This window comes from Glycine soja, chromosome 20 (assembly GCF_004193775.1).
Source record: "Glycine soja cultivar W05 chromosome 20, ASM419377v2, whole genome shotgun sequence".
In the NCBI taxonomy this organism is placed as follows: domain Eukaryota; kingdom Viridiplantae; phylum Streptophyta; class Magnoliopsida; order Fabales; family Fabaceae; genus Glycine; species Glycine soja.
This window is the reverse complement of record NC_041021.1, coordinates 38,263,624-38,280,457: the sequence shown is the minus strand read 5'-3', so window position 1 is coordinate 38,280,457 and position 16,834 is coordinate 38,263,624. Positions and strand designations below refer to the sequence as shown.

Here is a 16,834-nt window from a genome sequence, read left to right as displayed (position 1 = left end):
CTTACTATCACCACCAATATCATTATTGTTGTTATTGATATCATCATCACCCTCAAATTGATTTTAATAAGATTGGAAACTTTTAAAATAAGTACATTTTGAAACTAAAAATTAAAGCAAAAAAACTACAACTAAATTTGAAGGTCTCTCAACTTTTTTTTTAAATTTGTTGTCCTTGTACCAAAAAAAGTTTCACTGATCAATGTTCTTGAACTTCTAAAAAATTTAGTCTCCTACAAAAAGTTTAAATCCCATTTTTTATTATTTAATGGAATATTAGAGACTAAAAAACAATTATTTTAATAAAATTTAGAGTTCATAATCGATCGAACTTTAAGTACTAAAAATCAATTTTTTTAGAAACCTTAATCAATCAAAATCTTGTTTAAGAACTAAAAATTAAATTTAAAAAACTTAGGGACTAAAACTTAATTAATTTTTTTTAATTACCTCTAAAAGAGCTAAAGTTATGTATTTAGACATGAATTCATGCATTTAAATTTAAAAGACTAAATTACAATTTTGATCTTCCTTTAATTTTAAATACACAATTTTAATCCTCTATTTCTAAATCAAAAAATTTATTTTTATATTTTTTAGAATGAACAATTTTGTTTATTATGTGATTATCTAAAGTCAATTGATCATTTATAATTAGGGAATGACTAAATATAATTTGACAGCAAGAAAAAAAAAACAATGAGAAAATAAGATTCTCAACAAAGTGTTTAAAATTTGTCTTGTGTCAATTAATCAACACTCTATTTGTAATCTCATAATTTATTTGAAACCTACCCATTTTAATAACTTTTCAAAAAATTATCCCAAAAACGTAAAAAAGAAAATTACCCCAAAATCGTAAAAAAAAAAAAAAAAAAACGTGAAGAGCCTAGACCTGGCCCATCGCCTTCTTCACTCGGAACTCGAACCTGAGACTCCGACGAGTAGTGTTGTTCTCTTCGAAACTTGCATTTCAGAACCGGCCAAATTCCTTCGACTCCAGAGGTGATGATGGAAGCGAATCTAGAGAAGGTGACGATGAATCAAGAGGACGACGAGTTGGAGTCCAAGGAGAGTGTGCTTCAAAAGTACTTCCTCCAAGAATGGAACATCGTCAAGTCACTCCTCGACGACATCGTTTCCAATTCCCGCGTCTCCGACCCTTCCTCTGTCCACAGAATCAGATCCATTGTACTCTCCTTTATTCAATAACAACAATTATCTTCAATCATTCATTCATTTTGTTATTGAAACTTAATTATCGGTATATATTTGCAGTTGGACAAGTATCAGGAGCAAGGCCAACTTCTAGAACCCTACCTTGAAACCATAGTTTGTCCTCTGATGAACATTCTTCGCTCACGAACACTTGAACTCGGGGTAGCTTCTGATGAAATTCTTGAAATAATCAAACCTATATGCATAATTGTATATACGTTAGTCACGGTTTGTGGCTACAAATCTGTAATCAAGTTCTTTCCACATCAAGTTTCCGATCTCGAACTCGCCGTGTCTCTTTTGGAGAAGTGTCACCACACAAATTCAGGGACTTCGTTAAGGCAGGAAAGCACGGGAGAGATGGAAGCTAAATGCGTGACTCTGTTGTGGCTCTATATACTTGTGTTGGTTCCTTTTGACATTTCCACTGTTGACACCAGCATTGCGAACAATGACAATTTGACTGAGTTTGAGCTCAGTCCTCTTGTGTTGAGAATTATAGGGTTTTGTAAGGATTACCTCTCGACTGCTGGGCCAATGCGGACTATGGCTGGACTAGTCCTCTCGAGGCTACTTACTCGTCCGGATATGCCTAAAGCTTTTACCAGGTTTATTTGGTTATTTTTTTTGTAGCTAGTTTAGTGTTAATTCAGTTTTCTGGATGGTTGACTTAAATATTCGTGTTGTCTTATGTTGTGTAAATATAATTTTCGTTTCAATTAAAGTTTAGCTCAAATCATCAATTAATTCCTTGTTTTCTGGATCGTGTTTACTAATAAATGAATGATTTTATTAGGTCTCTTGAATATGTCTAAATTTGATTTGGCATTAGTTCACGGCATTATGTGTTGGGGTTTGTGTACATGCCTGCATTTGTGTTGTATAAAAGTTATTATTATTATTATTAATCATCTGTATAAACTGACTTTTCTAATTGCTTCAGCTTTGTAGAGTGGACACATACGGTCATGTCCTCTGTAACAGAAGATTTACTCCATCATTTCCAGTTACTTGGGGTTGTTGAAGCACTGGCTGCTATTTTCAAGGTTTGTTTTTTGCCTTTTTTTGTTTACACCCTCAAATTAAAATGTTTTTATCTGTCATTTGTGTAAGGATTTCAGATTTCTTCAAAATATTTGAGGGAGAGAATGATGCATAATAGACTAGGATAGTTCATGCTATGAATAATTGTGTTACTTATTTTAAGGGATCCAATACATTTATCTCTAATAAAAGTTGTCATGATTAAAAATTGTCTTTGCCACCTTTAATGATTCTAACTGTTATAATATCAATCTGTAAGTAGGCAGGTAGTCGGAATCTCTTGCTTGATGCAATTCCTGTTGTTTGGAATAACACTACAATGCTGTACAAGTCCTCAGATGCAGCTCGAAGTCCTTTGCTCCGCAAGTATCTGATGAAGTTAACCCAACGAATTGGGCTTACTGCTCTTCCTCATCGTTTGCCTTCATGGCGATATATGGTTAGCTTTTCTCTGATCCAAGTTTGATGTGATCTCATATCTTAAATGTTTGAAGACACCTTTGTTTTTGTGCCCTTGCAAGTATTGTATCCATATTTTGTTTCTTTTTACTTTTAACTGGTGTAATATATAGCCACAGTAATTAATTAACTATGGTTATATGCATTATTCAGAAAATTAACTATGGTTATATGCATTATTCAGAAATGCATGTTATGCTTACAAAACAACAAATGCTCTGCAAGCAAGTCAAGCATGTAGAACTCTAAACAGAATTGGATGGATAAAATTAGAGCCCTTATTTATAATGTAAATATGATGAGTTGAACTCAGTGATCCCTTGGGCAATTTGGCTATGGTGTCATGCTAGATAATATGTCCTCTTGAAAATTTAAGCTACTATACAAACAAAAAACAACAATAAGACCTTATCCTACTAGGAGAGGTCGGCTACATGGATCACACGATGTCATTCAACACGGTTAAAAACCAAAGTTTTAGAAATATTATTAAGGCTAAGATCTCCTTTGTTGATTTCTCCAACGTCTATGCATGAAACACTTTTTATCATGTTAAAGATCCAAGTCAACTTAGTTGTGCTAACTGCTAAGTGTTATATTTAAGCTTCTTAAAATTTAGTTGTTTGGCCCCTTGATCTAAGCCAGCTGTATCAGCGCCATAAATTTGTACCCCAGCATTTGGTTTTCTTCAGTGTTGGGTTACAATTACAATTATCTGGGCATTATGGCTTCTTTTAGGCTTTTAGCAGGACATTTTAGGAAGGACACTTGTGTTTTAATTATTGACTTGCCATAAGCAATTGTAGAAGTTTCATGTTTGTCACCAATTTTTTTGCCTTAACGACTATATGCCTATTATGCAGGGAAGAGTTGCCAAACTGAATGTTTCTTTGAATACGTCCAATAAAATTGATCAGTCCAATTTAGGTGTGAACAGCCATGATTCCAACTCAAACGAAATGTTAGACAGGGAGGAAGATGAGGATATGGATGTTCCAGAAAATGTTGAAGAGATTATTGAGATGTTGTTATCTGGTTTGAAGGATATGGTATGTCTGAAGGGTGAGATTCTTATAGTGAATTTTGTATTTTGCCATCACACTATGATGCTTAGTTCTGGTGATAAAAATATGAAATTATGTCTAAATGTAGGCCGATGAAGATAATCTGAAATGGAATGGTTGAATTAATGTCTTTGTAAATGGTTTGTGTGAAGGAACCTTGTAAGCTACTGAAAGAACTGGATGAATTCTGTTGGATATGAAAGAGCTCAAACATATCTATAATTTTTTTTGGAATTGTGTTTTTAATCCCTCATCAACTGTTCTGAGCAAATGAGGATTTAAAAACATAGCTTATCATAAAAACTTAGACATGACCGCCCTATTAGACTCCTTGATGACATGACAAGTCAATGAACTGCCAACATTGTTGTTATGTCATTAGTTAACGTTGTTACTTGACAACAAAGACTCAAACCAAAAATTTTAAATTTTAAAGGGACTAAAACCCAAAATAGGTTATATTTTATAGGGACCAAATTGTTATTTAAGCCTATTTTCATTACTTAAATGACCCAATTATGCTGGTATTGGATTGTAGGATACTGTTGTCCGCTGGTCTGCAGCAAAAGGTATTGGGCGCATAAGTTCACATCTTACATCTTCCTTTTCTGAGGAGGTTTTATCATCAGTTTTGGAGCTGTTTTCACCTGGTGAGGTGTGATACTAAACTTTTGTTTGCTTAAAGTTCCTGAGCACTGTAATTTACTTTTTTAATTTACACTCACCTAGGTTTATATACTATATGTAGTTACTGTGTGAGATGTTTACTATGTTAGCTATTTATTTGTCTGGTTCCACTGTTATAGCTCAAATGTAACACTTTTTCAGGGTGATGGTTCATGGCATGGAGGCTGCTTAGCTTTGGCTGAACTTGCTCGTAGAGGCTTGCTCTTACCTGCTAGTCTTCCCAAAGTTGTTCCTGTGATTGTGAAGGTGTTTTATAATGGATAAGTTGTATCCATAGATTTCTGGAAGTAGGATTTGTGACTTCAAACTATTTTGGCTGCTTATAAATATTTAGTTGTTTGAACTTTGAAGTACTTTATTTATGTGTTACTTAAACTTGAAACAAGAATTGAGAACATTAAGGATAACCTTGTTATCTTGTAGTACCTTAGAGGAGACATGATTATCTTGGCAGATTAAAAAGTTTAAAAGTGGGTTTTTGATGGATATGATTGAGAAAATGAGGGAAAGGCCTCAGAGGAAATGGAAAAGATAAAAAAAGGACTTAGTCTTGGAAAATTAAAAAAGGCAAATATTCCCTTACTTAAATGTTGACTATTCTTTTTTTATAATGCATATGAAGCTTAAGACATCCTTCCTTGGCAATATGATTTATGGTTGGTACTTTGTAGTTTTCCTTAAGATATCCTTATTTTAGAGATACATTTACTACATAGCAGTGGGAATAATTATAATTTTGTTTATTAGGCACTACATTATGATGTTCGAAGAGGTCCACACAGTGTTGGGTCTCATGTACGCGATGCTGCTGCATATGTATGTTGGGCGTTTGGACGTGCATATTATCATACAGATATGAGGAGCATCTTAAAAGAGTTTGCCCCACACCTCCTAACAGTGGCATGCTATGACCGTGAGGTCCTTATATCTTTTATGTCCTTCTCATGACATGATTTGTTTTAGACTATTCACTTCATGTGAAAAGAATCGCTAACTAACCTGTGATACTTAGGTTAACTGCAGAAGAGCAGCAGCTGCTGCTTTTCAAGAGAATGTTGGAAGACAAGGGAATTATCCAAATGGAATTGACATAGTGAATACTGCAGATTATTTTTCACTTTCTTCGCGAGTAAACTCTTATCTTCATGTTGCTGTTTCCATTGCTCAGTATGAAGGATATCTTTTTCCATTTGTGGATGACCTGCTGGATAGAAAAATCTGTCACTGGGTATGTTCTGATTAAATCTCTCTCTCTCTCTGTTCTGCCAAATCTTCTGCTCCTGTGTTGACCCTAATTGCACTTGTGATATGGACTTATGGTTTACTTTCTAAGTGAAGGCCATACATCACTCATACATTGAATTTTTTTATGTTGTTTTATTGTTTCCTTTAATTTATTTTTTAAAAACTTCTTCAAAGGATGAAAAGAAGTCATGCCTTATGTACATATTTGCTATTTCATAGGTGTGTCTATAGAGTAAAGAGGATGGTCTAGCCTTTTTATTTTGATTATATTTAATTTTTTATTTCTTGTCTTATTATTCCTTGTCACTGTATATTTTTTGGCATCAAATTGTTCAAATTTTGGCATTTAGTAACAATTTATGGTTATTCTTTTTGTTGCTTCCTGTATCTCAATTTTCTCGATATATTTTGAGAGAAGTTACTTGGAAATTATGTCTCCAGGATAAAAGCTTGCGAGAACTTGCGGCAGAGGCCCTTTCGTTTCTTGTAAAATATGACCCTCAGCATTTTGCGAGCACTGTCATGGAAAAGTTAATTCCTTGTACTCTTTCATCGGATTTATGCATGCGCCATGGTGCAACGTTGGCAACAGGAGAAATTGTTTTAGCTTTACACCAATGCAATTTTGCTCTTCCCTCAGGTTGATACTTTCTCGCTATTGCTGATCATGTTTACTTATATGGGATTGAAAGAGAATATCAATTATTTCAAACAAAAATACTTTCACTTTCAGGAAGAAGCCTGCAAAATTAAATAACTAGAACTATTTGACTTCATTCCGTAACATGATAAGAAAATGAATAAAAGTTTTAGTTAAGTGTTTCTTGCCAACTAATGGTCATATGGCTAAACCTTTCTTTACTGAAGGTGATTAGTTTCAAAATATTTATGATGCTAGCTGAACTGTGACATTTTTGAAATTGCCATTGACAGATAAACAGAGAAGTCTTGCTGGCGTTGCTCCTGCTATTGAGAAAGCACGGCTTTATCGTGGAAAGGGAGGAGAGATAATGCGTGCAGCTGTTTCTCGATTTATTGAATGCATCTCCATATATAAAGTGGTATTATCAGAAAAGATAAAGAAAAGCCTACTTGATACTCTTAATGAGAATTTGAGACATCCTAATTCTCAGATACAGGTTCTATTCCTCTGATACAAGCAATTTGTGTTACCATTTTACTATTGTTTAATATTGTCAGCTTATGCCAATTGGGCATTATATATCTGACAAGCAATATCAGCTTATGCCAGAATGCAGCTGTCAAAGGCCTGAAACACTTTATCCGTGCATACTTGCATGCTTCAGATAATAAAGGTATAAGTGATGTGACAGCAAAGTACCTCAGTATGTTGACTGATCCAAATGTAGCTGTAAGGAGAGGATCTGCATTGGCAATAGGTGTTTTGCCATATGAGTTATTAGCCAGTCAATGGAGAAATGTGCTTTTGAAGCTTTGTGGCTCTTGTAAAATTGAGGTGCTCCACATTGCAAATGCTATATATTATACAATCTTAGGTTCAATGATTGTGTTACACAATGTTTTCCCATGTGCAGGAAAACCCTGAAGACAGAGATGCTGAAGCACGAGTAAATGCTGTCAAAGGGCTCACATTAGTGTGTGAAACATTAATTAATGGAAGAGAAGATACTGCTACCTCTTTTGTTGAGGATGATTTTTCCCTGTTTATTCTGATAAAGAATGAGGTGATGATAAGTTTATTTAAAGCTCTTGATGATTATTCTGTTGATAATAGAGGTGATGTAGGTTCTTGGGTTCGTGAGGCTGCATTGGATGGCCTAGAAAAATGTACATACATGCTCTGTAAGATAGACAAGTCAGTTTGTTTGTCTGGAAGATCAGATGGAAATGAAATTGAACCTATTGCATATCCTTCGATTGATAGCATGCTTAAGAACAACCGAGAGCTTTTTTTATTCGATGAAAATCTTGCTACCAATTTAGTTGGAGGAATTTGTAAGCAAGCTGTGGAGAAGATGGATAAACTGAGAGAAGCAGCAGCAAATGTTCTCTGCAGAATTTTGTACAACCAGATGATTCATATTCCATATATACCTTTCCGAGAAAAGTTAGAAGAAATCATTCCGAAGGAAGCAGATGCACAATGGGGTGTAAGTTTATATAGATCTTTCATCAGTTTGAGGTTGGTTGCATAGATTTTTCTATTGAGAGACAATACTGTTTTGTTGCAGGTTCCTTCCTATTCTTATCCACGCTTTATACAGTTTCTTCAATTTGCTTGTTATAGCAGAGATGTGCTATCAGGTTTAGTTATATCTATTGGTGGGTTGCAAGATTCTTTGAAGAGGGTATCACTCTCGGCACTGTTAGAGTATCTAGAAGGGGTTGAATCTGAAGACCCTAGTACAAGAACATCTAGGGTATACATGCTATCTGCTGACATCCTGTGGGTTCTCCAACAATACAAGAAATCTGACAGAGTTATCGTACCCACCTTAAAGGTATTAAATTTCTTAAACAATGTTTAATTATTCTCGCTTTGTGAAATTGAACTTTCAAATGATTTGATAAATTATTCCATTTTTTCTTTCTTGGGGAAAAACCTAAATTCTGTATGTGAACAAAGTGCTGGCTCCAATCTCAAAATCCACATCATGTGGCTCAGTTCAACCACAAGCATAATAGCATAGCATGACTAGCAGTCATGCACTCTCATACATTGGTTCTTTTCTTTTTACAAAGGAGTCTGATAGTTAAGTATCCATTCCATGTTGAAATATATTAAAATGGTGAGGGAGAGATAGAACCTGAAAGAGAAGGAATGTTGCTGTATGATGGATTACACTATCTTCATTTTAGTTAGGTTTCAAGTGCATATTTATTTATTGTAATAAGTCAGGTGTATACACTGTTGACTGTACTACTATAACAGCCTCAAAACTGAGACTTCAGACTACACACATGACTTCCTGACAAAAGACAGTTTGGTGTACCCTAGGATATAACATAAGTATTACCATTAAAGGCCCAACAATTCACTTTATTCACTTAGCTACAAGGTAACACTGATCCATGGGTTGTAGTGGTATCTTCATTTATATGTTTCCAGGATAGAGAATCCTTGTTAGCACCCTACTTAACATCAATCCTTAAAATTATTTCATAAAAAAGTTTACATATTTTCTTTTATGTTGCATATATAACACCCATTGCCTGCCTCCTCTGTTATGAAATGTAGATCTATTTACACAAATCAATTTTTATTGTTTATTCGTGAATCTCTAATCAACTGATGAACTTATTATGCACTCCAGACCATTGAGATTCTGTTCAGCAAAAAGATATTCCTTAATATGGAGGTTAGTCTGCCTTTCTGTTCTTTATTTTTCATCTTTCTTGTTAGTAGGTCCTTTAATCCTCCTTTTATACATATATTATCTATTTCTGGATTGGTTTGGTGATCAAGTAACCCTTTATATTGATTTGTTGGCTTGAGATGTGTGGTTATCCTTTACACTTGACGGAAACAATGAAAAGAAATTAAAAAAAGGAAAAAAAAATAATGGCTAATAATGAGAAGGGAATTTTCTGCAAAGTCCCTAAGATGCATTAAATCATCATCATTCAGACATCTTTTTTTTTTTTTTTTTGGAAGGCAAAATTAGATATATATTAAATATGCAAAAAACAGTACAAGTGGTACTGGATATAGGAAATACAAGGCACCAGTGGTGCTGCCCTCCAAAAAGCCCAAGCTACCCCATCTAAAAAGTTACCCCATACAGGTTTAACCAAAGTAATCCGAGATGTTGGAAGACCAATGGTTAAAACTGATGTTGTAACCTTTTTGTCTAGCCTTTAACCAAGACCATATTGAGAACATAGCATCTTCCATGACCTTCTGCGGCTCGAAAGGTTTGTTCTGGAAAATGAGGAAGTTCCTGTGCTTCCATATAGTACTTGTCAATGCAACCCACCATCCACAGCAAGTACTGTGATTTCTCACAGCTCCAAAACCATCACAAAACTGAAGAAAATGGTCCACTGGAGAGACTGCTAGAGGTCCCTTAGCCTGAATCCAGCTCATGGACTCCCACCAAAGCCCTACTATCTTCTCGCAATTGAAAAATAGATGCCCCACCTCCTCTTGCACATCACCACATAAAGGACAAGCAGTATCCTGAATATTCACCCCTCTCCTTGAGAGATTAGCTCTCGTGGGGAGTCTTCCTCTTAAAAGCTTCCAAGTGAAAACTGCATGTTTTGAAGGAATTTTCATATTCCAAAGTAGCTGTGATGTTCTCCTATCCAAGGCTGGTGAAGAAGGAGTTATCAATAGATTATAGGCAGACTTAGTGGTATACACCCCACTAGGATCAGCTTTCCAAACCATAACATCTTTGACAGATCTCTGAATGTGCATGGAATTGACCTCCTCCATAAAATTCACAGCTTGAACACTCTCATAATCAAACAGATTTCTCCTCCACTTGAAATTCCAACTCCACCTGTCTTGGTCAAAAGACCCCATCTTAGAAATGAGATCAGCTTGCTGTTCATTGATGAGAAACAGCTGGTTGTATTTCTGTTGGAGAGTATAATCCTCCCCTATCCACTTGTCTTTCCAGAAGTAAGCTTTATCCCCACATCCCACCTTCCATCTCATGCATTGCTGAAAAATGTTCTGCCCCTCATGATGATACAACTTTCTTAGATCCCTCCACCAACCAGATTGTCTTCCATGGACCCGAGCAGACTGCAAGTCCTCCCAACCTCCATACTTAGAATTGATAATCCTAACCCAAAGCTGTTGGTGATCAGAAGCTAAGGCCCAAATCCATTTGCCCAACAAAGCCGTATTAAATTTTGCTATGTCTTTTATCCCTAGGCCCCCCTCACACTTGGGAAGACAGACGATGTCCCATTTCACCCAAGGGATTTTTTTATTATCTTGGTCTCCTCCCCACAGAAAATTCCTCTGCAACTTCACCAATCTGTTTATTACCTTTTGAGGGATCTTGAAGAATGACAGGAGGTATATAGGCAGCGCATTAAGAACTGAATTGATTAGAGTGATTTTCCCTCCCATGGATATGTTTTTCTGGGCCCATTTAGATAGCTTAGCCTCACATTTTTTAATTAAAGGCTCCCAGACTATACTGCTTGATGATTTAACCCCTATAGGAATACCCAAGTAGCTGAAAGGGGTTTCTAAAAGACTGCAGTTCAAGGTTTGAGCTGCTGCATTGAGCCAATTAACATCTCCCCCTATAACTCCAACCTGGCTCTTGGTATAATTAATCCTCAAGCCTGATACCATTTCGAAACCTCTCAGCAAAGCCTTCAAAACCACAACATTATCCCAATTAGCTTCACCCACAAAAACAGTGTCATCTGCATACTGCAGAATGTTTGTGGGTTCTTTTTGCTTCCCCACCCTGTAGCTTTTGTACAGCTGTTTCCGAACTGCTTCCCTCATAAGGCCAGTCATACCTTCCCCAACTATATTAAAGAGCAAAGGGGCTAGAGGATCCCCTTGTCTCAGCCCTCTAGATGGGCAAAATTCCTTTGTAGGGCTGCCATTAATCAAAATAGATATGGTTGCTGAGTGGAGACAAGCTGAGATCCAATTCCTCCATTTGAGACAAAAACCCATTCTATGTAGCATATAATCCAAGAAAGACCATGAAACTGTGTCATAAGCCTTTTCAAAATCCACCTTGAAGATCATGGCTGGCTTTTTGCTCCTAACAGCTTCCTCCATCACCTCATTAAGAACCAAGATGCCATGAAGTATATGCCTATCTTTAATGAAAGCTGTTTGTCTTTCATCAATTAAGGTAGGTATGACAGTCCTCAACCTGTTTGCTAGTAGCTTAGCAATGACCTTGTACATGCATCCAATCAAAGAGATTGGTCTATAATCATTGAAGGACTGTGGGTGATTGATTTTAGGGATTAAGGCTAGGAAAGAGGCATTGCTGCCTCTAGGGAAGCATCCATGAACATGAAACTCATCCACAAATCTTCTAAACTCGGGTTTCATCACTCCCCAGAAGTGTTTAATAAAGTTAAAATTAAAACCGTCGGGCCCAGGGCATTTGTCTCCACCACAGCTCCACACAGCTTCCTTTAATTCCTCATCTGTGAAAGGAAGGATTAAATCCTGTCTCTGACTATGAGAGAGAGATGGAAATTGGACTCCATCAAGGGTTGGTCTATAACAGTTTTGTTCATAAAATCTCTTCAGGAAAAATTTCACAGCTTCATCTTTCACTTCTTCTGGTTGTTGAACCCACCTTCCTTCTATGAGAATTCCTTGAATAGAATTATAATTTCTCCTGGAATTTATAACTTTATGGAAATATGCTGTGTTATTGTCCCCCTCTTGAAGCCATCTTGATCTTGATTTTTGCCGCAGTAGAGATTCATAAGCAGTGGAAACTTCCCACAACTGCTGCTGGAGGGAATGTCTATTCTTGATCTCTTCCTCTGACAGAGGCCTGGTAGCTGCTATATCTTCCACAGCATTTAACTTTTGCTGAATTCTGTGAATCTCCTTAGAGCTGATATTACCAAACTCCTTACTCCACTGTTTGATTGACAATTTTAGCATTCTCAATTTGTTTTTAAGCAGAAAACCCCCCCATCCAGGTTGTTGATCAGCTCTCCATGCCTCTCTAACCACTCTTTGGTATCCTTTTTGATGGAGCCACCAGTCTGCTACCCGAAACGGCTTAGGGCCCCAGTCCACTTTCTTAGTTTGCAAGATTATAGGGCAATGATCGGAGAAATCCCTTGGAAGGGTATAATGAGAGCTATCAGGCCAAGAAAGAAGCCACTGATCTGATACCAAAAAACGGTCAAGTCTGCTCTTGACCCTTGCATTCGGTCTTATCCAGGTATAAGTACTGCCAACACACTTAATTTCCTGCAATTCCATTTCAGCTATCCAAGAGTTGAATTCTGAAATACTTAGGGGATCAGCATGACTTTGTGATAAGCTGAATCTCTCATCTTGGTTTCTAATACTATTGAAATCCCCCATGAAGCACCAAATACCAGGAGGTTTGGATGCCCTCATCTGTTTCAGATCATCCCACATGAGCCTCTTCCCAGCAAGATCACAAGGGGCATAAATGTTTACCACAACCATCATTTGATTAATATCCACACACCTCCCTTCCAGCAATAGATAATTACTACCTTTTATTCTAGTATCCACCTCAAAAATAGAATTGTTCCAAAGGCAAAGCAGTCCCCCCGAGGCCTGAATAGAGGGAACATACTCCCAGGATGATGATGAATCCCCCCAAATAGCCTGACAAATCCCTTTATCAAAACTTTCTTTTTTGGTTTCTTGAAAGCAAGCCCCCAAATTGCCTGACAAATCCCTTTATCATTCAGACATCTTGAACCCCAACATAGCAACTCCACGTGTTCATTTAACCTCTCTTGATTACTTTTCTTGTGTAACGTGTAGAACTTGTTGCTTGTTTATGCATTTAAACCAATATGGTTTGGATAATGTTGAAATGTAAGAAAACAATGCTTCCAAGAAAAATTACACAACTCAGCCACCACATGTTAAGGTTATCTGTGCATATCCCATTGTTGTATATGAAATATGATGTAGCAATCTTATGTTTATGATTCTGAAAATGTGGGTTTGGGCGGCCTAACTTAACCCCAAAAGCTAGCTCATAGGGTGAGGATTGCCCTTCACTTATATACTCTAGCTTGGCAGTTTGGCCTTATCTCTAGCCAATGTGGGACTTGGATTTTTCCAATACACCCTCTCACACCCAACACTTTGGGCTTGGTGCGTGAATAACATGGTGGATGACTCTTTGAATGGATCTAGGATAAGCTCTAATACCATCTTAGAATGTGAGTTTAGCTTAACTCAACCCAAAAACTAGTTCATAGGGTGAGGGTTGTCCCTCACTTATATACTTTATCTTGGTCTAATCTTTAGTCAATGTGGGACTTGAGTTTTTCCTAATAATGATTGTTATACTTTAGTATATAGTTGTCACAAACTTTACAAAAGTTTGTTTTCTTTTATTTTCTTTATTGTGACCGTAAAGGACAACACCTAAAATTTTAGTAACTTGAACAGAGATTGAATAATGCTAATTTTCTTTGGTAGAGGAGTTGTGAATATGATACATAATAGATAGGAATGATTAAACCGCCGAGAGAAAACAAGCAGTAAAATGATTTGATAACACAGAATCATGTGAGCTGAAATTGGATTAAGTACACATCTCAATACCTAATTCAACTTTAGCAACTAAAGTCTAGACACAGAAGAGCAATAAGCTGCTGACCTATATTAAATTTTATAGTGCAGCCAAGGCATCCGAAAAGTCCCCTTAAAAACCGGTTCATAAGGGGGTGGTCTACCCAGCTATATAAGCACTTATCATGTTCATGAATTACCCAATGTGGGACTATTCTTAACACGCCCCCTCGAGCCAGGGCTCGTCACCACAAAGCGAGGGCTGGCGGCACCCACCGGACAGAAGCAGAATATGGTTCTGATACCATATTAAATTTTATAGTGCAGCCAAGGCATCCGAAAGGTTCCCTTAAAAATCGGTTCATAAGGGGGTGGTCTACCCAGCTATATAAGCACTTATCATGTTCATGAATTACCCGATGTGGGACTATTCTTAACACGCCCCCTCGAGCCAGGGCTCGTCACCACAAAGCGAGGGCTGGCGGCACCTACCGGACAGAAGCAGAATATGGTTCTGATACCATATTAAATTTTATAGTGCAGCCAAGGCATCCGAAAGGTTCCCTTAAAAACCGGTTCATAAGGGGGTGATCTACCCAGCTATATAAGCACTTATCATGTTCATGAATTACCCGATGTGGGACTATTCTTAACAACCTAGAAGAATAATAATGGACTAATAAGCTGCAACCTAGATTAAGAACAATGGATTAAGAAAGCAGAGAATTGAATTAGAAAAAAAAAACCCAGTGGTTGCAATAGTGTGAAAATTGATCATCATGCATAAATTGTATTATTTTACAAATGCTTGGTGATAACATGTTGATTAATAAATTGTATTTTCAGGCTCACACTCCGGCTTTTTGTGGTGCTGTTTTGGATTCTCTGTCATTTGAATTGAAGGGATCAAAAGACTTCTCTAAATTGTATGCTGGTATTGCAATACTTGGTTATGTAGCTTCAGTTCAGGAACCTATCAATATGAGGGCCTTTTCTCAACTTCTTAACTTTCTTGGTCATCGTTACCCTAAGGTGATTCCTGAATATTCATCAGTATGAGATTCACTACTTTGCATCCTGTTTTTCGCTTAACTGTGATCACATGCAAAATAGACAGGCTCTTTTTTCGCAATTAAGAGTTTGTTTATTTGTGCTTATTTTATAGAAAAAAATCTTTTCAACTACATATGTTTTAAAAAATTATGATAATTATTTTTAAATTTTTTTTTGTGTTTTTCTTGAAAGATAAAAGAGTAATTAAAAAAAACTGAAATTGCTCCTCGATCTTGAACTTATACAGTCCATTGTCCTTGAAAAGAATTTACAGCGAGTTGTAACCACTTCTAAGTTTTATTATAAAATTACTTTTTACTCCCTCTGGTTTTGAATAAAAAAACTAATGTATCCCAGTGCCTAGAGGTTCCTCGCCATTCGAAGGTATGAGGGAGGGTCATTGTATGCAGCCTCACCCTTGCATATGCAAAGAGGCTGTTTCCGGATTCGAACCCTTGACCAACCGGTTTTGAATATAAGCAAAAAAATGTCTGAGTCTTGGTTTTAAAAATATAAGCAAATCTCAACTAATTTTACCTTATTTTATGAGATCATCTCCAAAATACCCTTCATTTAAGAGGGGTTTTAATTCGAATAACTTTTTATTCTTGATATCAAATTCCAATAAAGGGTATTTTAGGGAAATAACTTATTTTTTAATTGAAATTGGTTCAATTAAATGTTGTTAACCAACTTTCTAATTAATGTGAATTTTTTTTTTTTGCTTATATTTAAAACCAGAGGGAGTATAAGCTTAAACAAACAGGTCATTACTTTGTTGCTTGCTTTGTGGCTTCTCAAATTTTATTTTATTTCAATTTTAATGTTAATCAGATTCGAAAAGCTTCAGCTGAACAACTGTACCTTGTCCTCTTGGAAAATGGGGATCTTGTGGCTGAAGACAAGATTGATAAAGCACTTGAAATTATTTCTGAGACTTGCTGGGATGGAGATATGGATTCAGCTAAACACCAAAGATTAAAATTCTCTGAGATTGTAGGTCTGGAGGTTGGGTCACTTGGCAACAATAGTGATGGAACATCAAGGAAAACCAGCAGTAAGAAGCCTACAGACTTGGATGAAAATGCATCATATTCCTCATTAGTTGAGGCATCCGGGTTCTAATTTTTGTTGATCCAATCCCAGGTTTGCTGTTGTATAATGTAACTTGTTATAGTTTATATGAAATTTTCATGTGCATTGGTCAATTTCCAATCATACTCGTGTCCTCAATGAATGTTATGCATTTACTATATTAATTCTAAAGCAATGGAGCATTGAGGGAAGAAATGAACGGTGAAGATAGGATTTGTGAGTTGCTTTTGTGTGTAGCCAATATTCTGTCTGTCTTTTGTTCTACTAATGGTAGACTCCACACAGTTATTGAAATTTCAGAGTTAACATTCCGTATTGTGATCATTACTAACCAGTAATCATGATCTGTGAGCTGTTCTGGAAATTCCTAACTTTTAATTGTACTTTTAGGTAGTGTTTGGTTTAATTTCTCTTGGGTGAATTGAGATGAAAGTTTCAAAAATTAGTGCGGGTTTCACATCTTTACACTCTACTTTAATTCAAATATTTCACTTTTTTCCATCTCTTTTCACTTTCATACCTCTTTCATTCCTTTAAACCAAACGGTGCCTTAATCTCCTTTTACGTTTGTGTTATTTTGGCTCTTACAATTATGCAATTTTGGTCCTAAATTTTTTGTAGATATTGCAATCAATTCCCTCCGTAGTATTCCATCCATTTCTTGACGGAATTTGCTTACCTCATTCATGTTAGTCTTAGTTAGATGCTGACTTGTCCATCCCTTGATAACCCATCTCACATT

General features: G+C 36.3%; 1 protein-coding gene across 1 annotated transcript; it reads left to right on the top strand.

Annotated features, from left to right (window-relative positions):
• The first annotated feature begins 888 nt into the window (after nucleotides 1-888).
• Nucleotides 889-16,419, top strand: LOC114403061 (tubulin-folding cofactor D-like). The gene is made up of 17 exons (XM_028365778.1): nucleotides 889-1,191; nucleotides 1,279-1,826; nucleotides 2,162-2,264; nucleotides 2,525-2,701; nucleotides 3,585-3,770; nucleotides 4,324-4,440; nucleotides 4,614-4,718; nucleotides 5,220-5,390; nucleotides 5,485-5,700; nucleotides 6,159-6,357; nucleotides 6,651-6,856; nucleotides 6,970-7,194; nucleotides 7,274-7,849; nucleotides 7,931-8,200; nucleotides 9,014-9,058; nucleotides 14,791-14,976; nucleotides 15,832-16,419. Exons 1-17 carry the CDS (start codon nucleotides 1,009-1,011, stop codon nucleotides 16,120-16,122), a joined length of 3,804 nt encoding a protein of 1,267 aa, XP_028221579.1. The 5' UTR covers nucleotides 889-1,008; the 3' UTR covers nucleotides 16,123-16,419.
• The last annotated feature ends 415 nt before the right edge of the window (nucleotides 16,420-16,834 follow it).